Source organism: Abramis brama (genome assembly GCF_963993115.1).
Source record: "Abramis brama genome assembly, chromosome: 11".
In the NCBI taxonomy this organism is placed as follows: domain Eukaryota; kingdom Metazoa; phylum Chordata; class Actinopteri; order Cypriniformes; family Leuciscidae; genus Abramis; species Abramis brama.
Window position 1 is genome coordinate 35,871,483 of NC_139973.1, and position 26,255 is coordinate 35,897,737.

The 26,255-nt window shown below is 36.6% G+C and overlaps 1 protein-coding gene across 1 annotated transcript; it reads right to left on the reverse strand.

Annotated features, from left to right (window-relative positions):
• Positions 1-717: 717 nt before the first annotated feature.
• Positions 718-25,744, reverse strand: map3k20b (mitogen-activated protein kinase kinase kinase 20b). The gene is made up of 12 exons (XM_084128263.1): positions 25,510-25,744; positions 20,793-20,973; positions 18,319-18,406; positions 13,712-13,813; positions 13,551-13,616; positions 13,436-13,464; positions 13,181-13,318; positions 12,475-12,561; positions 9,748-9,822; positions 6,746-6,852; positions 5,531-5,672; positions 718-2,023 (listed from the first exon to the last, which is right to left on the reverse strand). The coding sequence occupies exons 1-12, from the start codon at positions 25,578-25,580 to the stop codon at positions 1,676-1,678; spliced, it is 1,434 nt and encodes a 477-aa protein (XP_083984389.1). The 5' UTR covers positions 25,581-25,744; the 3' UTR covers positions 718-1,675.
• Between the last annotated feature and the right edge of the window lie 511 nt (positions 25,745-26,255).

Here is a 26,255-nt window from a genome sequence, read left to right on the forward strand (position 1 = left end):
ATGCACTAGTGATGAATAGGGTTGTGTGTTTGTCTTGTGAAAGAAGAGAGCCGGATCTCTCCGCTGGGAACAAACACACCCACACACAAACCTTCAGTGGATCACACAGTGGCCACACACATCACTAAACATGAGCCTCTACACAACATACAGCTATGAGGGATATCACAAAACAATAACTACCAGACCAAGCATTGTGCATACAATTTAAGGATTATAATGAAGAACTAGCAGAAAAATATCAGTTTTTGTAAGCCTTTCCCCCCGCCTGTACCTATTTGTCAAGTGAAAAGAGTGCAGACATGGTTTACAGCGCAAATGGAGTGTACAGTACAAAGTGGGCTTTCTGCTCTGACTCCGGTTACCACTGAGCTTATCTGCAAGAAAACAAGTGAAAGCACTGATTATGCCTGTCAGGCATTAAGTGCTGTGAAATCGATTAATCGCATCTAACATAAAATGTTTACATAATGTGTGTGTACATATAATATTTATATATATATTCTATATGTCTCTGTGTATATACTGTATATACACACATATATTTACTGCATGTGTGTATATATGTACAGATAAATATAATAACATACACATGCGTAAACAAAAACTTTTATGTTAGATGTGATTAATCGATTTGACAGCACTAATGTATATATATATATATATATATACACACACACAAATAATAAAATGATAAAAAATAAAAATCAATAACTTACTGTGTGAGTTCCAGTTTATAAAAAAGTATTAAAAACAAGTAGAAATACTGGCAGAAATTTCTCACCTCATATTATGGTTATTAAATAGGTCAAAGCATTATTTTTATCCGTCACATAATTTGATGTATCATTTAGAGTCATACCAAACAATGCAGGACAAGTTTAAGATCTGAAAATGAATACTTGGGGTTAGAGGTTTGTTCAGATCCATAAACCTAAGTTTGAGTGATAGCAACAGTCTTGCCTTAGCAAGCACCATAAATTAAGCGGTTTTAGGATAAAAGCAAAAAGGGCCGAAGACATAATTCCTTGATGGAAGTTTTGAAAGAACTTATGCAAGTGAATTATAATATTTTGTCCCACTTACAGATTTTTAGGTAAATATTGGAAATGTTCCCTTGCAGTTTGACCCATTTCACACAAGTTGTTCAGTATTTCCTTTATTTTATAAAAACTTCAGGGCTTTACAAAAACACAGCTTCAGAAATCCCATTAAATCTCAGCCCACACTTTATAAATACTGTAAATGTGACTCACAGGGGAAATCTCAGTATGATCTGGTGTTTCACTGAGAGGAGGCAGAGGTAAATCCCTCCTACCAATGGTAAATCCTGCCATTTATGGGCATTTAAGAAGTACCCTGTATCTTTCCAATTACAATGCAGTATCATTCATCGTGTTTGATATTTATCATAGGGTATTTGTACTGGTTAGCCGGTATATTCAGAAAACAGCCCTACTGCTAACAGGGCAGTGTAATATTTTGCTCTGGATCAAATTTTTTTTTGCACTGAAACATACCACACATGGGTGCAACAATCTTTTAAAATATTCAGCTCAATCTTTCCACTTTAAACTTTTAATGACAACTGTTGGAAATTGATTCTCTCGATATTCGACCTTGGACCGGCTGTGACCCCATCTAACCCCACCCTATCGTACCGTGTTGCCCTCCACTAATCGCTGTCGTCGTCAGACCAGCCAAAGTCATCCATGGTGATGGCCATGTTCAGTTTGCGTCCCTCACGGACACTGCAGGACTTGGAGGAATTCTTCTTTGCTTGCATGTTCAGCTGCATCCCTGATTGGCGGACGAGGTTACCGCTGGGAATGTTCATATCCAGGTCAAACACGTCCCCGAATCCTAGCATGAGCTTCTGTAGGCTGGCCTGGCCCAGATCCCCGTTATTGCAGGTTGATGAAATCTGACAGCTGACTTCCGAGCTATTGCTCTCCTCCATGTGAGCCTCATAGAAGGACTCGGCACTGAGAGTGGCCGCCAAGGGGGAAATGTGTGAAAACAGCTGCAAAAAAAACAAAACGTGAAGTCAGTTAAAAGTTTGTAGATGGTGGAAATGTGCTTGAACACTTACATTTAGGTTAATGGGATACTACAGTGCTCATACCCTGGTGAAAAATAAAATATACTAAAATGTTTTTGAAATGCATTTATTTTACATTAAGCATACTACAAATACATTTATATTTATGTACTTAATATAAATATCATGCAATTGTATTTTTAGTATACTAAATACTAGATATACTTAAAGTCTGCTAAATTGGAACAACTCATTTTGTACTTAATGCACTTTAGTTCTCCAGAAATAGTGCTGAGGTCCAACTAAAGATATACTTGATTGTGCTAAAGTGGAACTATTGCAAGTTTACTTTAGGTACACTTTAAATATCTTGCATTTAAAGACTGATATTATACAGAGATCATACGATCCTTACTAATGGTGATATTAAAAAATATTTTAGGATTAATATTAAGAAATGTGCAATTAAGTACTCCAAATAAAGTTTAATTATAATATTTATATCAGTAAGTCTCAAGCGATATGTCTGTAAATATGTTAATGGTTTGTAGTTTACTTATTATGAAATAAATGTATTTTAAATACATTTTCATATAGGTTTTTTCACTAGGGTATTATTTCATTTTTCCATGATAAAGATTTTTTTAAATAGTTTTAGAGATACTAGGGATACTCACAAACAGCATTTCTACCTGAAGAAATACTTTAGAACACATAATATAATATTGGATGAATCATGGATGTATGAATGAAATAAAAGGCTATTTAAGAGAGTATTTTTTTCATAGAGTACACGTTCAAGACTGTTTCTTATCACTCCTAAGTACACTTTTAAAAATGTATTAATAATCTTTTGTCATACTTTAAAGTAGTACACTTATTTTAATCTTGACTGAGCCTGGTTTCTCCCAAGGCTTTTTCTCTGTTCTGTCTCCTGATGGAGTCTTGGTTCCTTGCCACTGTCGCCATTGGCTTTTGGCTTGCTTAGTTGGGGACATTAAATTTAACATTTCATTTAATATTCAACAATAATACTGATCTGCCTGCATTGACACCATTATATGAGAACTGAACTGAGCTGGACGATGACATCACAGTTTTCTCCAGAGTGGCTATATATATATATATATATATATAATATATATATATATATATATATATATATATATATATATATATATATATATATTAGCGCTGTCAAAGTTAGCGCGTTAATAACGCGTTAACGCAAAATAATATTAACGGCACTAATTTTTTTAACGGGCGATTAACGCAGCGCATATTTTCTGTTTGACCCGTGGCCCAACCCCTAGTTGGAGAAATGGAGATACACCGTGTTGGCAACTTAGCGACATTGCAGACCCCTTTAGCGATTTTTTTTCCTTCAACAAAGCGCCCAAACCTTATTTAGTTTCGGAGAATCTACCGGTACCGCCGGTACTGCTCTCTCAGCACGCGCGCGCGCACCTCTCTCTCTCTCTCTCTCTCTCTCTCTCTCTCTCTCTGCGTCTCGCGCGGAGGAGCAGCGCTTTAATTCAGTTAAATAGATATTATGTTGCTTCTCTAATTTTACAAATATACACGGATATTGTCTTTAGCTTATGTGTATTTGATTTCACCAGACGACGGCTCGATTATCAGAATTTTTGTGCAGATTAACGTCTTGGAAGGGAGAACTGGTTATGTTTATTGGGTCGCGTTTCAGTCACCATTTCAAATTCATTCCGTTGTTTGACAACAGAAACAGTAAAATATACCAATGAAAACAGTTTTATTGAGAATTTAGCTTTATCAAAATGGGCACAGAGAGAGACAAACTACAATGTAGCCTAATAATAAATGCTAAATGTACATTTAGCATTTTCAGAAGAGCTGCCCTGTCATGCAAAAATCTAAACATTTTTTTGTTAGTAAATTGCTCAGTGCAAAGAAAGAGAAGTAATGGGAACATGGCATTTCTTTGTTCTTTCTACATGTGTCTAATAGACATGAACAAGTTCTTTGAAAAAACATTATGACCTTTGAAACATGTCTCGTCTTCATGCTCTATATTGACTATGGTTTCAATAATAAACATACATTTGCATAAAGCATCTATATTTATCCATGCCCACGTTGATTAGAGTATTACAAACTTGAAAAGTATTAATTTAAGGTATATTTAGAACAAATAAAAAAATGTGCGATTAAATGCGATTAATCACGAGTTAACTCACGACAATCATGCGATTAATCGATTAAAAATTTTAATCGATTGACAGCCCTAATATATATATATATATAAATTAACTAAATTAATAACTTTTTACAAAAAAAATGAAACATCACTGAACTTACTTAAACTGGACTGTGACGCTATTTTCTTCTGGAAACAAATTTGTTGCATTATTTTCCCGTTATCTCTGTAAAGCTGCTTTGAAACAATCTGTATTGTAAAAAGCGCTATATACATAAATGTGACTTGACTAACATTCTAAAGCACATGCAAAGTACATGATTGTAATTTTAACTGTAATGTGTTATTCGATACTACATTTAAAGTTAATATTTTATATATACCAAATTAGAAGTTCATCATTAATAATGTGCAATTACAAATATATTTAAATACATTAAATTAAAAGTTTCAATATTTCTATATTTCAAAGACACGTACTTAAGTCCTACTCAAAAATCGAATACATTTTAATTTAATTACCATTAACATGCAGTGTCTGAAAACATTACAATAAAGTATATTATTTCTTTTTAAAAAAGTATGCTAAAGTATGCTTCTTTCTCACAAGGGCATGATACTGTATTATGCAGATTTTCTCTGTGCACATGACCTACTATGTCTGCCAAAATTTCCACAACACAGTCAAGGCGCACTACCATTAATGCTGCATACATAAGAAACGTTTTGTTTGAGTCCAGTCTTTGTTAAAGTTTCACTACTCCTTTGTGACTTCCTCTATTTTAGGAGTGCTGCAGGTCATGTGAAAACACAACAATGTTAGCAACTTACTACAGCATATTAAAACTGAGCAATGTATGGGGTATCATATAAAACTTCTGATTAAAATCATAGTGTGTACTGTGTCATTTCTTCTTTCTCCTATCTCAAATTAACATGCAGAGACAAATAAGTCATTCATAGGTGGATTTCCACCAGAAAGTATCAACACAATGACACTATTTAAACATCCAGACCAGCAACGGGCCCAATCAGTGGAGTTTTGGATCAGTTTGTCTGTCCAATCACAGAAAAGGCAAGTTTGTGAATCCACATTATCATTATTTGCATTAAATTTCTGACACACTTCATAAAAGTGTCCACTAGTGTCATCAAACAGAATTGTAATATAATAATGGTAATAACGAGGATTTTCAAACTCACCCCTTCTGGATTACAATATTATATACTATTATATGTAGTTAGTACATAGTAAGCAGAAGTATGGTTGCAGAATGTGTAGTTATTTTGAACACAGAACGGTGAAGACTTACAGGAGTGCAGGATCGGGATCTTTCCATGAGTCTGTTTTCCCACTCTGTCAGTCTTCTTTCTCTTTCCGCCAGCTCTTGCTCCTTACAGCTCAACTCTCTCTCCAGCTGCTTCAAGCGTTCCAGCGTCTCCTCTATCTCACACCTTACACACAGAAGACAGGAAGATTTAACAACACAATTAACCTATGTACAAAAAACATGCAAATAAAAATAGAGAATATTCATTTTGTTATTACACCAAAATGCATCTTTGACCTAAAAAAACCCCAACATTTTCTGCAATTTCTCTCCGTGCCAGTAGGTGGTACTGTACGCTAAACAATCAAAACCCCCACACAAAGTCTTTAGTGTGGCTATTTATAAACCGGTATGTGAAGGAAGGCCAGAATGCCCCCCTCCCCCCTCCTCAACCCCTCTGCCCTCAAAAGCCATATCAGCCCCTGCCAAAACCTCTCCACACACACTCTCAAAACCTTCCTCCTGCTAGAATTGATTTCTCTACCACTCTCATGAGGAGCGTTTCCAGAATGTCTCACCCTCCCTCTTCCTCCCCACTCCTCGCTCTCTTTTTCCATTCCTCTCAGTTCATTTCTCCCTTCATGCACTGCAGCTCTGCTGAGGTCCAGCACTCATTGTGTTTGTTTCCTCCATTTGTCTTTATCTTGCAACTTGTCCCTCTAAAGAAACAAAACCTAGTCTTGCTACATACAAATGTCTAAAAACAAGTGCAAAGTTCAATACAAGTTAAAATTCTCAGACAATAATTTCTATAATTTCAGAATTATACAAGCTTCATATTTCTGCTTTTAAACTCCAAAATACCTCATAAGTGTACATAAACACTTGCTTTGCTAGTTTTCACACATCAGTGGACGGATTGAAATAATTTTCTTCAGTAATTTCATTTTTGTTCATGGCTCTTATACAGTTTATGCCTAACCTGTTTTTCATTTTTGTAGGTTGTGTAAAATTGGCTATTGATTGTTATATGTGCCAAAAGTATACACTTTTTCACGCTTCTGTCATGTGCAACTATTTTTTTTTTAACATAATTTGGGAAAATTAATACAAAACCCTTTTGGCAACTTTATTTTTATTTATTTGACAATGCTTATAACCTTAATTGTGAACAAATAAAACAATTCTTAATGTTTACATTTTTAAGTACTTCAGAACTACAAAAAAAGTTGCCAACGAGTTGTGGACTGTACGTACCTCCACTCCGCTTTGTTGTGTAAGAAGGAGTTGCACTGGTCTGGCAGTTTGCTGTCATTTTTCATGGTCTCTAGGGTGCTCAGGACCTGCTTGAACTGTGGCCTTTCCTGCAGATGACAGAGCACATTTATTATGGTCATTCTTTAATTAGCACAATGTAATACAGAGCAACTAACTCAGAGTAAGTTTGTTTCCAAGCCTTCTAATTATAAACTCATCCTGCAAATTTTTGCTTATCTCTTAAAATCATAGCTCACTTGAGAACTCATAAAAATGCATAGGCCTACATCTTAAAGAGGACCAATGAGGCTTTTTTTTTTACATTTTCAACTTTCGTTAGTGTGTAAGGTTGCTGTTTGACCATGAATTAATGTCTGCAAAGTTACAAAGCACAAAGTCCCTCCAAAGGGAGTTATTCTCTATATCAGTGCGCACTTTCTTTTTGGGAACAAACATGTCATACTATTCCTCATTTAAATAAATCCTGCTCAAAGGGGCGAGGCCTGGTTGAGTTGCGCTAATAGTGTGTTAAAACTTGTGGTTATGGTAAGGGGCATGACATTTCCAAAATGGTTGACTAACACACTGGTCCAGCTGACCAATCAGAGCACATCGCTCTTTTCAAAAGGAGGGGCTTCATAGAGACAAGAACTGAAACAGAGCGTTACTGACAGACTGGGAAAAGAGGAGCTGCAACAATGTCAAATATGTGAAAAATTATGCGTTTTTGGCACAAAAATAATGCGCAAAGGCACACTATGCAAGATTTGTACCTTGATATAACAGCTTCGAAATCATTTAGATGGAAAACTAACTCGTAGTAGGGCGAATCATCCCGATAGCAAAGTAATGGGGGACGCCGCTGGCAAAACCAGCAATGCAGGTTTGAGAGGTGGCGCCCCGACAAATCTCGCGAGAATCACGACTTGCTTTACGGCACAACGTCACATACATCAACAACATATGAAGCAGCCTCTATGGAAGACACTAGCACGCATTGCAGACGTGAATCATGACAGAGCAGGAAGCAGGGCCGGAGTGGGGCCACTTTTCAGCCCAGGAGTTTCAGGCCCAAGACCGGCCCACTTTTTCCATGATGGAATTCCAAATTAGCACTTTTTCCAAATTGGATAAATGAAGCAACAGTTCAGCTCTTACTATTATGTAGTATGTATTAATACCATGGTTCAACAAATAATGTAAAGGTTAAATAATAATTCACTTAGACTTTATAATAAGCAATTGCGACTTTATTTCACACAATTCTGACTTTATATCTTGCAATACTGACTTTATAAGAAGCAATTGCGACTTTATTTCGCACAATTCTGACTTTATAACACGCAATTGCGACTTTATTTCACACAATGCTGACTCTATATCTCGCAATTCTGACTTTATAACACGCAATTGCGACTTTATTTCAGGCAATTCTGACTTTATATCTCGCAATTATGACTTTATATCACGCAATTGCGACTTTATTTCACGCAATTGCGACTTTATTTCACGCAATTATGACTTTATAACACGCAATTGCGACTTTATTTCACGCAATTCTGACTTTATAACACGCAATTGCGACTTTATTTCATGCAATTCTGACTTTATATCTCGCAATTATGACTTTATATTACGCAATTGCGACTTTATTTCACGCAATTCTGAATTTGTAGATGTAAACTCGCAATTGTGAGATAAAAAGTCGCAATTATCTTTTAAAATGTTTTATTCTGTGGCGGAAACAAGCTTCCATACCTCCTGGCCTCTTCCTCCCATCCATCCTCCCTGACGCGTACCGTTACGGTAGGGCCGGCCCAGCTATCGGTAGGCGCCGGCGGTGCCGCGGTAGCCTACCTGAGAAAACGTTTTGGAAAAGACGGGCTATGGACCCAACCAACTCTATAGAAGGGGAGGGGAGAACTCCCTCACATGGTACAACCCATGCAGAGGCTGCGCGCTGCAGTGTCAGAATGCGGAACGTGTAATGTAACTAACGTGACATTGAAATGTAAAAAAATAAAAAAATAATAATCCTCGACCGGCCCAAAAGTGAAGTGGCCCACCGGGAATTCTCCCGATTACCCACCCCGGGCCTGGTCGGAAGAGTGCAGAGACGGCTCTGCGTGAGTGGTATTTACGACAGTAACGTTAAATACAAGTACTCCACAGCGACTTTTGAGAAAATGAAAACTGCATAGTGTGCCTTTAACATTTGAGCATGAAAACCTGTTCTAGTAGACGCCAAAAACAAAATCAAGACTTTGTAAAAGGGCATAATATGGCCTCTTTAAAGGGATAGTTCACCCAAAAATGAAAATGCTGTCATCTTTTACTCTTCCTCAAGTTGTTCCAAACCTGTATGACTTTCTTTCTTCTGCTAAACACAAAAGAAGATATTTTAAAGAAGGTTGGTAATTAAACAGTTGCTGGTCCCCATTGACTTCCATAGTATTTTTTTTTTCCTACTATGGAAGTCAATGGGGTCCATCAGTCGTTTGGTTACCGACTTTCTTCAAAATATCTTCTTTTGTGTTCAGCAGAAGAAAGAAAGTCATACAGGTTTGGAACTTGAGGAAGAGTAAATGATGACAGCATTTTCATTTTTGGGTGAACTATCCCTTTAAGACCTGTGTACACTGAATTGAGAATAAATTGCATAGTTTGATACAACAGCAAAAAATTGCTATGAAACTGTTCACATAGAATCCAATTATTATTTTCACCTTTCCTTGAAATAAATACACTAATTCTCCATGTTATTTTGGACTTGATGTGAAGATCAAGTCATTTTGTCAAAAGACAAAGATGCATAGTTTCATTTTAAAATCTTGATTTATTGTGAAAATCCCTAAGACATAATTTGAACAGATGTTCCTCACTTGTCAGTCTCTTTGGATAAAAGCATCCGCTGAATGACTAATTATATTTAGATAACAGTTTCTAGTGATCCTGAGCATCATACTGTATGTACTGAATTTCGTCTCAGTCCCACCAAGTACCTTGGGCTCTGCAATCCAGCAACATCTCATCAAGTCTGCAAAGCTGGCGGGACAGCTGCTGGGAATGGTCGGCCTCTGGAACACATAACCCACACAAATACCACAGACACATGCACACACATTAGAATCCATTTCAAAAACCCATTATAGCAGCCATTACATAAAATCCTAATTTTAGCACGAGTCCAGCTTAAGCTCCCAACACAACTGCAGCAAAGCGCTCCTCTGGGCTAAGTTTACATCACAACTCAAATGAAGCATATATCTCCATGTTCAAAGAGTCTGATATATCATAACTGGTATATAAAGATTAACAAAGAGCTTTTACATGGGCGCTGTTTACACTACGAAGTGATAAAATTTAGTTCACACTCAAGATAATGGAAATTTAAGAGCATGTGAGGAGAGATGCTGTAATGGAGACTTTTTTTGATAAGCCACACATGTAGGAATGTAATACTGTCCAAGTGGCTCGTCCAATAGAAAAGCAGCTCTAGTAAACATATTGCACACAGTATTATTTCGGACAAACTGTATTAGCACACCACATAATCACGAGCCCACGAGAGAATGGAAACTGCTCCTTACCTCTGGGAATTTAACATAAACCAAAATATCTTTTCATCCATCGTTTGACCTCTCCTATTGCCCTTCGCCAACATTTTCTCTTATAAGTACTTTCTCCCTTCCTCTGTCTCAGGCTGGGATGTTTATCTAAAAAGGTTTCCTGACTGTCCCCCTACAGCACTAAAACCACTGTGGTCTAATCTGATGGCATCACGGCAGAAACGCATAAAGAGAACTGCAATATATCTTATGCTAGCGCTCAATAAAAGTTGTAGGGGTTCTCAAACACGCACAGAGTGAAGCCTTTAGATCAGTTTGCTATAAATATCCAACTAAAGCAAGCAATGGAATCCATGATCATACTGTTCCGTAATCCACGATCATACTGTTCCGTTACCCACAGGATGAACATAAAACATAACAGTTCCAAAACGTTATCATTAGATGTGATCTAGATGCAAAGTTTGAAAACTTAATCAGCGTAATTAACCTTCTAAAATACATTCTTTAGGCCAAATTCTTGGGAAGCATCACATATAGCATTTGTGGGGAATGCAATGGGGAATCGAACTGAAACCTTAATGTAAACACCTCCAAATGAAATTTCAAATGGATTGGAAGGGGTGGTGTAGACCTGAAATAATCCGATCAACAGGAAAAAATTAAGCATGTAAAAACTTAAATTCAACCATTTTCTCAATCGGATTCGAAAACACCTTGCGCACAGCACGCAGTGCCATGACGCATATGTTTACATATGTTTAGTTTACATATGCTTATTTGCATCTTACAAACTAGTCAGTAGAGGAGACTGAATGTTTGATAATATTTGCTAAAAAGCTCTTCTGACATACACTATATTGCCAAAAATACTATGACACCCCTCCAAATCCTTGAATTCAGGTGTTCCAATCGCTTTCATGGCCACAGTTGTATAAAATCAAGCACCAAGGCATGCGGACTGCTTCTACAAACATTTGAGAAAGAATGGGTCGCTCTCAGGAGCTCAGTGAATTCAAAAGTGGTACTGTGATAGGTTGCCACCTGTGCAATAAGTAATCAATATTCGTGAAATTTCATCATTACCAAATATTCCACGGTCAACTGTTAGTGGTATTATAACAAAGTGGAAGCAATTGGGAACAACAGCAACTCAGCCACAAAGTGGTAGGCCATGTAAAATCACAGTGGGGTCAGCGCATGCTGAGGCGCACAGTGCGCAGAAGTAGCCAACTTTCTGCAGAGTCAATAGCTTCAAACCTCCAAACTGTGTGGTTCAAACCTTCAAAGCCTCGGATACAGGGGTTTAAAGCACGCCGCCACTGGACTCTAGAGCAGTGGAGACGTGTTCTCTGGAGTGACGAAACACGCTTCTCTGTCTGGCAATCTGATGGACGAGTCTGGGTTTGGCGGTTGCCAGGAGAACGGTACTTGCATGACTGCCAAGTGTAAAGTTTGGTGGAGGGGGGATTATGGTGTGGGGTTGTTTTTCAGGGGTTGGGCGTGGCCCCTTAGTTCCAGTGAAAGGAACTCTTAGTATTTAGTATTGAAAAGTATTTCTTAAAGTAGGTTCAGTCTAATTAAGGTGGAGTATTTTGTACAACATTTATGTGTTATGTATTTTTATGCTCTCTGAGTATTGTGTCATTAGATAAGCAGCGTGCTAATGACAAACTCTAATGAAATCTACTGTTTGCAAAACTATTTGCTGACTGTAATGGTCACTTCGGAGCACATCCCATGTTTTAAATGGATCTGAGAGTACCACACTCCTATTTATAGATGATTGCATGATCAATTCAGGCAAAATGTGATACATAAAAAAACAAGGGAGATGTGAATTACAGCTCAAATTCTGGAATTCTGAGTTCTGTGGGCACAGATTTCATGTGGGCCTGTTTATGAGCTTCTATTCTAGTTAGGATGCAGCTGTCTATATAGGGCAGAGGGCAGTTCACTAGGTTTTGGAACAAAGCCAAGGAAAGAGTCTTCCAGGACATCAACAATGTATGACATGGACATATATTCATAGGAAAACTGGCACACTTTAACAGCAGTATAACTACACTAACATTGTAAACATTGATTCATGTGGTGGTTCTACAGTATTAACATTCCTCTCTTAAGAACACTGAGGGATTGTGGGATACTGTGCAGTACCTCATGTTTTTCCACCACCAACCAGGCCACCTGCAAACCCTCAAAACCTTTAAATGGCACTTCTCTGGTCAGCATCTCCCATAGAACCTGCAAGACCAACCACAAATCAGACAATAAATGTCCATACGTCCTGCCATTGCTCTCTGCAAGGAAAAAAACAAAACAAAGCTGGCATATTCCACAACACAAGCATATATGGGGTGAACAACACTTGGGATGGAGGTTATGCAGACTGTTCTTGAAATAATTAATTTAGACAGTGAGACATACATAGACACACAGCCTTGTGGATACATATCCTTGCACGAACAATCATTTAAATACGTTTAATGACCTTAGACTGATTCTAATCCTAAAATACAATATATGCTATATAATATAGAGTTACATAGACTAGTTTTTTTTCTTCTTTTTTTTTCTTTCTTTCAGCTACACATCATGTGGACAGTTTATGTTTTCAGTATATATGGAAAAGAGCTACACTGTAATTTCTTTAAAATAGAAATTTAATTTATTCTTGTAATGGGAATAGTTGAATTTTCAGCATCATCACTCCAGACTTCAGTGTCACATGATCCTTTAGAAAGCATTATAATATGCTGATTTGGTGATCAAATAAAATTTATTTTGCTTAATATGTTTGTGGAAACCATGACACTTGATCATACAAAAAAACTTTCATTCATGTATAAATATGAGTACTGACCACGCCATATGAGTAGGTGTCACAGGTTTCTGAGACGGGTAGACTCTGGATCACTTCAGGGGCCATCCAAGGGAATGTCCCCACAAGAGACATGTGTGTTGTGTGAGAAACCAACTTAGATGCTCCAAAATCACAGATCTGACACAGACAAAATGCATTATGCAGGGACAGTCACATTGATATTTTGGGCAGAGTTAAAATCCTAGATTTTATATATAAATATATAGGAATGTGAAATAAAAACAGGAAACACACCTTTAATACATTGTCTGCTGTTAACACAACTAATAGAGAGAAAAGAAAATAGTCACTGGTATGTAATAATCATGTTTTGCTTGTGAAATTGCTCACATCACAGCTAAAAACTCACCATTTCTTGACTTCAGGTCCCTATGAATGACTTTCACAGGGGCCTCGGCATGTAAATAATGCATTCCTACAGGGAAACAAATCACAGAATCAGCCATTAGCTCATAAGGAAAATGTGACTGAGATCATTACATAAACACATGTATTCATACAGACACATACCTTTAGCAATTTCCATCGCCCAGGTCATTACTTGACCCATATCCATCTCCTCACTGTCAGCACTGGACAAATATTCATACAATGATCCTCTGCTGGCATATTCTACAACACAAACACAAACACACATAACATATTACATATCATCACATGTGTCAACTAAATGTTGTGGAGATGATATATATTGCAGGTGAAAGCTAAATAATTACAGTGAGGAAAATAAGTATTTGAACACCCTGCTATTTTGCAAGTTCTCCCACTTGGAAATCATGGAGGGGTCTGAAATTGTCATCGTAGGTGCATGTCCACTGTGAGAGACATAATCTAAAAAAAAATAATCCAGAAATCACAATGTATGATTTTTTAACTATTTATTTGTATGATACAGCTGCAAATAAGTATTTGAACACCTGAGAAAATCAATGTTAATATTTGGTACAGTAGCCTTTGTTTGCAATTACAGAGGTCAAACGTTTCCTGTAGTTTTTCACCAGGTTTGCACACACTGCAGGAGGGATTTTGGCCCACTCCTCCACACAGATCTTCTCTAGATCAGTCAGGTTTCTGGGCTGTCGCTGTGAAACACGGAGTTTGAGCTCCCTCCAAAGATTCTCTATTGGGTTTAGGTCTGGAGACTGGCTAGGCCACGCCAGAACCTTGATATGCTTCTTACAGAGCCACTCCTTGGTTATCCTGGCTGTGTGCTTCGGGTCATTGTCATGTTGGAAGACCCAGCCTCGACCTATCTTCAATGCTCTAACTGAGGGAAGGAGGTTGTTCCCCAAAATCTCGCAATACATGGCCCCGGTCATCCTCTCTTTAATACAGTGCAGTCGCCCTGTCCCATGTGCAGAAAAACACCCCCAAAGCATGATGCTACCACCCCCATGCTTCACAGTAGGGATGGTGTTCTTGGGATGGTACTCATCATTCTTCTTCCTCCAAACACGTTTAGTGGAATTATGACCAAAAAGTTCTATTTTGGTTTCATCTGACCACATGACTTTCTCCCATGACTCCTCTGGATCATCCAAATGGTCATTGGCAAACTTAAGACGGGCCTTGACATGTGCTGGTTTAAGCAGGGGAACCTTCCGTGCCATGCATGATTTCAAACCATGACGTCTTAGTGTATTACCAACAGTAACCTTGGAAACGGTGGTCCCAGCTCTTTTCAGGTCATTGACCAGCTCCTCCCGTGTAGTTCTGGGCTGATTTCTCACCTTTCTTAGGATCATTGAGACCCCACGAGGTGAGATCTTGCATGGAGCCCCAGTCCGAGGGAGATTGACAGTCATGTTTAGCTTCTTCCATTTTCTAATGATTGCTCCAACAGTGAACCTTTTTTCACCAAGCTGCTTGGCAATTTCCCCGTAGCCCTTTCCAGCCTTGTGGAGGTGTACAAGTTTGTCTCTAGTGTCTTTGGACAGCTCTTTGGTCTTGGCCATGTTAGTAGTTGGATTCTTACTGATTGTATGGGGTGGACAGGTGTCTTTATGCAGCTAACGACCTCAAACCGGTGCATCTAATTTAGGATAATAAATGGAGTGGAGGTGGACATTTTAAAGGCAGACTAACAGGTCTTTGAGGGTCAGAATTCTAGCTGATAGACAGGTGTTCAAATACTTATTTGCAGCTGTATCATACAAATAAATAGTTAAAAAATCATATATTGTGATTTCTGGATTTTTTTTGTTTTGATTATGTCTCTCACAGTGGACATGCACCTACGATGACAATTTCAGACCCCTCCATGATTTCCAAGTGGGAGAACTTGCAAAATAGCAGGGTGTTCAAATACTTATTTTCCTCACTGTATATTGTTATAGGGATGGCAAAATATAGATCATAAAGTAATGCAAAAAAATAATTGTTTCACAGTAAATTTTGAATTGGTGTTGTGAGAAGAAAGTAGACCTCATACACTAAAAGTTCATTTTCGAAAGAAGTCTCTTATGCTCACTAAGGCTGCATTTATTTCGAAAATACACATTTCTTATTATTATGATCTATGTTGAAAAAACGTCAATTAAAACGTTGCGCGGCTTAATATTGTTGGGGAAACCGTGATCAATTTTTTCAGAATTCTTTGATGAATAGAAAGTTCAAAAAAACAGCATTTATTTGAAATAGAAATCTTTTGTAACATTATAAATGTCTTTACTGTCACTTTAAAATCTTTTAAATTTAATGCATTCTTGCTCAATAAAAGTATTAATTTCTTTAAAAACAAACTGACCCCAAACTTTTTGAACGCTAGTGTATTTATACAATATGAATGTGTATTGCTTGTCATTAGCTATGTATCCTATCCAACCACCAATTTTAATGCGCATTTTGAGATATTGCATAAAAATATGCTGGATGGAAACGGCATGATGCGCATACATTCTAAAAATGCGCATAAAAATGTATGCGCTCAATTGAGGTGGATACATTTTTTATCTGATAAGACATGCACATAAACTATGATGGAGAAACATTTAACGAATAAATCCCTTGATGCGCAACAAAAAACTTGTGAATTTGTGACAATTTCATTGCACAGCATCGCAAATGTTGATTTTATCATACTGAAATCATCCTGTCATCAAAATGATTTAGTTAAACGACCCTTTAGAAGCGTCTCATATGATTGCGTTCACAAACACCAGGCATTCGTATGCAAGACTGCATCAATTGCATTTTGTCATTTATAATGTAGGAAAAAAAGAGCCACAGTTTCTTCCCCGAATGCAGAAACTTCCATTATCATTACAGATATTTTGCGCCAATTTCCCAAGAAGTGCTGATTATGTTCTCTTGAACACATGGGATGGAAATGCTGCTTTATTCGCAAATGTTTTATGCAATATTCCTTTGGATAGCAACTTGGATGGAAACAGTTATTGTAACCAAATTTACATATAGAGAAGAGACAAGGAGTGGGAGAGGCAGGCTGAACAAGCAAAAATCTAGTCTCATGTCGAGATGTCAATCAACACATGAGATCATCTATCACCAACCCTCGAGTGAAGTCAAACACAGCTTAGCACACTCAGGGTTTCCCATTTACACACACACACACACACACACACACACACACACATATGGAGCGGATGCTGGCAGCAGGAGTTAGAAGATGACAGCATGCACAAACGTTAGATTTACTGAATACCCAGCTGACCAAGCGCTCTGAAGAGCCGCTGAAAGACATGCTCTCGAGAAATGATTAGGCCACATAAATCTGCTCATAAGCACATTTACATCCCTGGAGACAAAGATCACAATAGGATGTTTAAAAAATGGCAAGACAACTGCGTGTAAGTGTGTGTGTCCTCTTTATGAACTCTCCTCACACTACGATTACACACAAAGCACAGCAGTATTACATTTTTGGGAGATCATAGCATCCCTTACGAAAGACTAATCACAAAGGAAATCTCTATAATATCTTATCTATTTCTCTAAGACAGCAATGAGATGAAATGGAGAACAAATGGAGACTTCTTTTTACAACTCTTGCCTCTCACAAAAGTTGTAGGCAAGATCTCAACGGTAACTGAGAGACATACACTTGCAGTCAAATGTTTGGAATAAATACGATTTTTTTAATGGTTTTGAAAGAAGTCTCGCCAGCTCATCAAGGCTGAATTTATCTGATCAAAAATATAGTAAAACAGTAATATTGTGATATATTATTACTACTATATTAAAACCCGTTTTCTAATTGAATATATTTTAAAATGCAATTTCTTCCTTCGATGGTGTTACGTACGTGTACGTATTTAGAGTAATAGGGATATGTGTGTGTGTGTGTGTTTCAGATGTTCATTGGATCGATCTACAGTCAGTCTTCCTGGTAAAAGCTACTAAAGCTGAATTTTCAGCATCATTACTCCAGTCTTCAGTGTCACATGATCTTACAGAGATCATTCTGATATGATGATTTAGTGCTCAATTATTATCAATTATTATTATTAGTGCTCAATTATTGATAATGGCTCTTATTATTATCAATGTTAAAAACTATTTTTGCTTCTTAATATTTTTGGTGAACCTTTGATACTTGTTTACAGGATTCTTTGATGAATATAAAGCAGAATTGAATTGAATGATGAATATAAAAGTGATTTTTTTTTTTTTTTTTTACATTACAAATTTCTTTACTGTCACTTGTGATCAATTAAATGCATCCATGTTGAATAGAAGTTTTAATTTCTTTCTTTTTTTTTACTTACCCCAAACTTTTAAAAGGTAGTGTATCAAGGTTTTCACAAAGATATGAAGCAGCACAACTGTTTTCAACATTGATAATAAGAAGAAATGTTTCTTGGGCAGAAAATTATCATATTAGAATGATGATTTCTGAAGGATCATGTGACACTGAAGACTGGAGTAATGATGCTGAAAATTCAGCTTTTCCCATCTAAGGAATAAATTACATTTTAAAATATATTCAAATAGAAAACACTTATTTAAATTGTAATAATATTTCACAATATTAACTGTTTTTGATCAAATAAATGACACTTTCAAAAACATTTTAAAAAATATTCATATGAGAATTTTAAGTGGAACCTCTGAGCAATAAAACATTTGTTGGTGAAACTGAAACATTGAATTATTACCTGTGACAATGCCGTAGTTAGGTGTTTCCAGTATGGCTCCGTAGAACTGAATAATATTTTTGTGGCTCAGGACACTCAGAATCTCAGCCTGGATGAGGTGAAGGAAAAACCACACAAAAAAAACAGATGCAGAGGTGAAAGACTGCGGTCAAACACTGAGGCTCAAATGAGTGCTGCATCAATGTCATAAAACTATTTTTTCATTACAGTATGTCGAGGTCAAATATTACACTAGAAATGTCCGTGAACATGGAGCCATTAGCAGTATTGTGGGACATGTCCGCTGGGACTCGAACTGCATGGCATCAGCCAGGAAAGCTGCTAAACTCCAGTAAACAGTGGAACAGACTCTGGCAGTGCTGCTGAGCATGCATTAATACTGACAGTAACACACACCGCCTGCAAACCCACATTAAGATGCTACATTTTACACTTACAGTATATCAAATTGACTTTAGACAAAGAGAAATAGAGAAAGGCGGGGGAGAGATGATGGGGAAAAAAGAGAGACGATCATGGAGAACTGTAGATTCTTACACTCCCCCGCTCTCATGCACATAAACAAGCCTGATGGATGGTAACAATGGCTACGTTCACACAGGCTGCGTCCAAATTCCTGAACATTTGGATTATGTACCAAATTTGATGAAGAATTTACTTCTTGACCAATGTATTTTCTGTGTACATGATGCTAGTGTACCGGAGGCCAGCTAGTAAGATTGTGAGTAGAAATGGAGGGGTTACATTAGCATGTTAAAAACTCTCTAAAAAATGTCATCTGGTATTGTTCACCTACCGTTTCATGTATAGCAAGTATTCGGAGATCCTGCTGATTTGATGTATTGCTTTTTGCATATTCTGTTGCATTGATAGTACGCACATTTTCACTTTCAAAACAAACTGAACTGTGCTTGAACACAATTGCATTTAGCATTTCAAACAGGCCTGACACCCATATTCTGATGCGGTGTGTGAATGTGGCTGATAACAGACTGTAGCTCTCGATAAACAGTTTACCCATAAAACTCCCCTTACGAAAAAGAAGTTTATTCAATTGTTCTATTAGTATACTTCTTTTAAACTAAAAATAAGAAAGAATACTTTCAGTCTACACTTTATATACTTCTCAGAAATATACTTAAAATTACACTTAAGCCTACTTCAAGAGAAAAGTCCAAATATATTTGGCCTGTACTTGTACTCAATCTTTTGATCGAGATATACTTAAAAGTATAATTAAGTAGGCTATTCAAAGTATACTTGGCTTGTAGTTGTGTTAGCCCTTTTGATCGAGTGGCCTATTAAATATACTTTTTTTTTTACATAGTTTTTCATAAACAGTCTTATGAAACTTTCATTGTTTGAAAATATTGATTAGAATATTGATATAAAACAGATATGTTTCTAATTCTGCGTATCTGATTTTTTGTGTAGGCTAGTCCAAAAATAATGTGATCATCAAACATTAAAGAGCGTGTAAATCAAAACTGCTTAATATTACCAAATGAAATGAAGCGTAACCCATGAAGAGAAAACGACTGTGAAGCTTTGTTGGACTCGATCTACTCCATCTGTGTTTTGATTTTCGTTCTGAATCTGATCAAGGCGTGTAGTCTTTGGCAAAAATTGGATTTTCTCAACTTTTTTGTTTAAAATGTTGCCTTTCTTTATGAAACTTACCGACATTCAAGTGTTGATAAAAAAGGATGCATGAAGCTGATAAAATGTTTTTAAAATTAACAGTACAGCTAAAGGTATTTTTCAAGTATAAAAAATAATATCTACATTTGAACATAGTAGTATACTGCAAGTGCAAAAATGATATATAAATAGTAAACTATAAGTATAATGTTATGTTCACAAAGAAAACTTACAAGTATACTTGCAGTATAAACTACTAAACTAGTAGTTTACTGAGAGTACACTTCAGTGTGTATTTTCATGAACTAAAAAATGTACTACTTGTATTAAAATAGTAAACTAAGTAGTTTACTACTCTTACACTTATAGTATACTTAAATGTATACTTTTATTTACTAAAAGTGGGCCAATTTAGTCCCAAGAAGTATTGAAACAGTACACTTACAAGTTTACTACAAGTACACATTGATATTAGTATACTTACTACATAAAGTATACTTAAAAATATACTTGAACATTACTTAAGTATACTTCATAAAATGAACTTGAAGTATACTTATTTTTTGTCTAAAGGGTCTCTATAAAACGATTGATCAAAATAGCAAATCTCAATTGCTTGATTGTTTATAGTCACAAAATGTAAACTATATTATCGCCCAGCTCTAATTTGCTAAATAACTTAACTATAAGGTAGAAGATATTGAGATATTATAAACATTAACATCATGAGCTGCTTTGAAACAATGTGTATTGTGTAAAGCGCTATACAAATACAATTGACTTGAGTTATAAAAGTAAGAAGCTAAAATAACAATAACTTCATCTGAACTAACCTCATCATCAATTTTCAGCAGTTTTTTGACAGCCACTTCTTTGTCCTGTGAGATCCAGTGTGCCCGATACACGCTCCCAAAACTCCCACCACCGCAGTTCTCATAAAAGCGGATGTCATCAAAGCGGATCTGAACGAAGCTTGCACTGGGGGACGACATCTCATACTGACATTCGCTGTGGCTGTAGAAAGAGAGAGACGATATAAAGCTACTATTCAAGTTTTGACAAAAAACATATTAAAGGTATAGTGGAGGATCTTTCCGAATTTTAGATAAGACCCGCCCTCTCCACTTTTTGAATAAGTTTGATTGATTCACCAGAATGATTGACAATTAGGAGGACCAATAGTATAGGTGATCCACCCGGAAGTAAAAAATCCTCCGCTATACCTTTAAGAAAGTATAATAATACTTTCGAACAGAAAAAAAATACTGTAAAGTCAAAACTATAGATTTGGTCAACATCCAGAGTTAACAATTTTTTTTTCAGTTTGCAATGTTCCTTTTTGCTGATCTGGATTTGTTCTCCTGGAGTTTTTATTTACTCTTCCAAGTTTTTGTTTAGTTTTGTTGCTGCAAACCTCTTGTATGAGCGGGCCTTACAGGGAACCCTATGCTGAAAAATCCAGCATAAACCAGCATGAATTCCATGTTGGTTTATGCTGATTAGAACAGGTGGATCAGGACAGTCATGCTGCACTCAAGCAAAAATGAGCTGGTGTAGCAGATCCAACCAGCATACCATGTTGGGCCCAGCATGCAAAACAAACCTCATGCTGCTGATCACAACTGTCCTAGCTACAGTGATCAACAAGTGTGTCAATACATATGTACATTATATGAAGAGTGCTTGTTTATTAAATAATAATAATAAAAAAACTAATAAAAATGTCAAAGTCAAAAGTACATATCAAAATTACTACACTTAAAATGAAAACTGAAAATCTAAAAATAAAATCCAATTCAAAATATGAATAAATACTATAATAGCATATAAATAAGTTCTGTCATGAAACTTGTTCACATCACATCTGCAGCCAATGAGCTGGCTGCTCAACATTTAAATAGCTGGTTAGCGTATACTATAAATTCTTCTGAAACCCTCCACCTTCCCCAGCTCCACCTGTATATATCTACCACGGGTCATTATTTTTATACATGCTATTTGTGCTGAAGCCATGTGTCTTTCAAGCTCACAGTAGCGTATGGGTGTATGTATTGCAGTATCAAGTTCCAGTTAGCGCTGTCAAAGTTAGCGCGTTAATAACGCGTTAACGCAAAATAATATTAACGGCACTAATTTTTTTAACGGGCGATTAACGCAGCGCATATTTTCTGTTTGACCCGTGGCCCAACCCCTAGTTGGAGAAATGGAGATACACCGTGTTGGCAACTTAGCGACATTGCAGACCCCTTTAGCGATTTTTTTTCCTTCAACAAAGCGCCCAAACCTTATTTAGTTTCGGAGAATCTACCGGTACCGCCGGTACTGCTCTCTCAGCACGCGCGCGCGCACCTCTCTCTCTCTCTCTCTCTCTCTCTCTCTCTCTCTCTGCGTCTCGCGCGGAGGAGCAGCGCTTTAATTCAGTTAAATAGATATTATGTTGCTTCTCTAATTTTACAAATATACACGGATATTGTCTTTAGCTTATGTGTATTTGATTTCACCAGACGACGGCTCGATTATCAGAATTTTTGTGCAGATTAACGTCTTGGAAGGGAGAACTGGTTATGTTTATTGGGTCGCGTTTCAGTCACCATTTCAAATTCATTCCGTTGTTTGACAACAGAAACAGTAAAATATACCAATGAAAACAGTTTTATTGAGAATTTAGCTTTATCAAAATGGGCACAGAGAGAGACAAACTACAATGTAGCCTAATAATAAATGCTAAATGTACATTTAGCATTTTCAGAAGAGCTGCCCTGTCATGCAAAAATCTAAACATTTTTTTGTTAGTAAATTGCTCAGTGCAAAGAAAGAGAAGTAATGGGAACATGGCATTTCTTTGTTCTTTCTACATGTGTCTAATAGACATGAACAAGTTCTTTGAAAAAACATTATGACCTTTGAAACATGTCTCGTCTTCATGCTCTATATTGACTATGGTTTCAATAATAAACATACATTTGCATAAAGCATCTATATTTATCCATGCCCACGTTGATTAGAGTATTACAAACTTGAAAAGTATTAATTTAAGGTATATTTAGAACAAATAAAAAAATGTGCGATTAAATGCGATTAATCACGAGTTAACTCACGACAATCATGCGATTAATCGATTAAAAATTTTAATCGATTGACAGCCCTAGTTCCAGTACTTGCTATACAAATAAATACATACTGTAATATGCCATAAAAAAATAAGAATTGTAAATGTTGAATTTATAGTGACTTTAAGTTATAAACAAACTACACCATGACTTCAGCATCGCAACTATTAAGAGTTTGAGTTAACATAAATCAACGAAGCTGTGAAGCTGTGTGCTGAGTTTTCCTGTTCGATGTGCTGATGTACGACAGCCGATGTAGTCACATTTAACCACTTATTAGTGACTTATTAGTAAAAGCTTCTTTTTTTTTAATCACAAGTTTAGTATTACTGGTGTATTTTATGTCGTAGAATAAAAGGTGAAAATATCTTAAGCTTATGTTCCCCACAGACTTTATTTCAGGCATTTAAACAAGAACTCCATATGACTTGAGGATTATGGAACCAGAAGTGTAATAATTCTAACATGCTCACAAAACTGCGGGATGACTTGGCTTGTCTCTGCCTTCAGTCCTTCAGTGTATTCTGCTACATCTGCAAATGGACTCCTGCCACTTTTGTCTACACTACTTTACAGGCTTTATGAGAACACAAGAATAGACAGAATAGAGAGAGGGAGGGTAAACAACTATTGTAATGTTTTGGATTACTGTTAAAATAGAGATTAGGGATTGCTGTTTACACAAAGTAAATCCTACAAATATACACCAGAAGAATATAATAATAAATAGGGGAAATGTAACCATCTGACTATAATTTTGAACAATAAATCCATAATCAAATTTGGAAACTCTGAACTGTGGTTTATTGAACTGAAAACTAGAGAAGACAGAAAGTTCAGCACTTGTTGATGTGTTTGTTGTTTGTACTAACTGTTGCAGCCATGAAGAACTAGGGAGCCAAAAAACTGGATATATATAACTGGTATGTTGCTTGTCCAGAACTTTCTGTCACAATGTTGGAGTGGGCCTGATCATTTTTCCACGATTTCCCATGTCTCTATGATATTCCGATATGACCGGGGGCCATACAGGGTTTCGACTGCTCTATTATATTCTGAGGTCATGAACATTACAATCAGTGGAAGTGTGTGGGATTTTTACTTTATACTATTCACCAAGCAAAAGTTGCAAGTCTGATTGCTTTTATATATATATATATGTATATACTCACACACGCTAAAATAAACTGTTCAGAAATGTTCTTTATAACACCATTAAGGTTCTAAACACCACTTCTATTCAGAACCAAAAAGGCTTCTACTATTGTTACAAGAACCCTAATTCGGTACTGATTAGAATCATTTTTATTAGGAGTATATTATTATTTATTTTTTATTTTTTTGCAGTAGACTTAAAAAGTCCTGCAAATTTTTTATAAGTACAAATTTTCCTTGTAGTCTCTCAGAGGGGTTAAAACACCTACATGTGTACAAGAATAAGAAAAAATGTTGTTTAAAATAATGATAAATCCCACTGCAGGACACTGCTGTTACTGCTTGAGCTGTCATGTCAAATAACCATAAAGTGAGCTGCAACAGTTTGCAACAAACACCGGCTGAATGCCTGTGTATTTGATCGTTTTTCTAATCCAGGAGTGCACATGTATAAATGAATGTTCAGGGAATCAAACTTTCACACCAGCCTCATGTTTTCTTTCACCTCTAATGTAGTAAACTCTGATGTAGTTGTAGTTAGTGGAAATGGGGGTCTGGTTTCTTATGCATTACTAGCCTACATGCGTCACTCTTCCCTGAAATCTCTGACCTAACCTCAGATTGGTTTCCCCGGTGTAGAGAGAACAAGCTATATACCGCCTATACCCGTCCCGCACACAGTCTAGGCTATCTATCACTTAAAGAGCGCCCAGTCGCTAAAAACAACCCGCATATCATCTCTGTGGCCCCTGGCTGTGACATCAGGGCCCAACAGAGGGCAAGTGTGTCACACGTTCGACTATTCTTAACTAGAAACAGCTCATTCATACCTCTGACTTGATTTATTGCCCAAAACAACATCCTAATGTTTAAAATATGAATTGTGCAAAGAAATAGATACTTTCAGATAAAAGATTAATTTATAGTATTTTTATCGTCTGTGTCCATATGCATTTGTTCTGTGTAAAGCAATTTGTAAATTTTGTTGTTGTTGTTCTTAAGTTTATTTGCCTACTTTTAATTCACCACCATTTCATGTTCACTTAATGTTACTTTGGAAGAGTTTGGAATACTTTTAAATCATTTTGGAGACTTTTTTTGGAATACTTGTGGATATTTTGGAAAGCAAAAACATATAGGCTAAGTCACAGACATTATGTCACACTCTCCTGAAGTCGTCAAACACGAGATCAGCTGCAAAGTTAAAACTCTTTCCAATAATGTTATAATTATTTTTAACACATAACGTGTAGTCTGATTAAAATGTAAAAGCGTGCTTTCCTACCTGTTAGTCGTGCTTTCCGTGCGGTCCGGTGAAACGCGCTGGCCTGTCGCTCTCTGAACAATCCCAGTCATAAGATAATATGCGGAGCCTCATTGTCTCGTGTTACTGCACTTCCATAAGAGGACACTCGCTTTGGACCGGTGGACAAATTATGAATCCTACTACGGTAAAGGATTGGCTTATGAATATTAAATACGACAAAAAGACTTTACGTGGTAAACACATTGGAGCGCCTAATGCGCAACCTAATTAATATTCATGAGTCAAACTGCGATTCGTTTATTCGTCAGATTAGCGCCCACCCACTGGCACTTTAGCCAATGGCGTAATAGGCAGTCGTCACGTTACCTAATTAATATTCATTAAACGTGCATTGACCATAGTAGAATTCTTCAGTTCTTGAGCGTAGTCGATAACGGTGTCACTCACAACTTTAATGACAATGACAATAGCGCCTCTACACGGACAGACAGACAGCGACAGGGTATAAAACGAGAAAATGCAAATGAATTAATATATCTGTATTATATCTGCAAAACTTTCCACCAGCCCAGTCATATGGCAAGTCTATTCTTTTTAATGTAGCATTTGAATATACATGAACTATTGTTCTGTTAAGCATACAATATTAAAACGTTAGTTCACCCAAAAATTAAAATTATTTTAAACGGTTTAAAACCTGTTAAAAACTCTGTTTGTGTTCCTCTGATGAATTAAAGCCATACATGTTTTGAAATACATGAGGT

Coding starts and splice junctions, on each gene's coding strand:
- map3k20b (XM_084128263.1), bottom strand. CDS start 25,580: ATGACTGGGATTGTTCAGAGAGCGACAGGCCAGCGCGTTTCACCGGAC. Junction 20,974..25,509: donor ACGGAAAGCACGACTAACAG/GTAGGAAAGCAC, acceptor CTCTTTCTACAG/CCACAGCGAATGTCAGTATG. Junction 13,814..18,318: donor TAACTACGGCATTGTCACAG/GTAATAATTCAA, acceptor TTTGTGTTGTAG/AATATGCCAGCAGAGGATCA.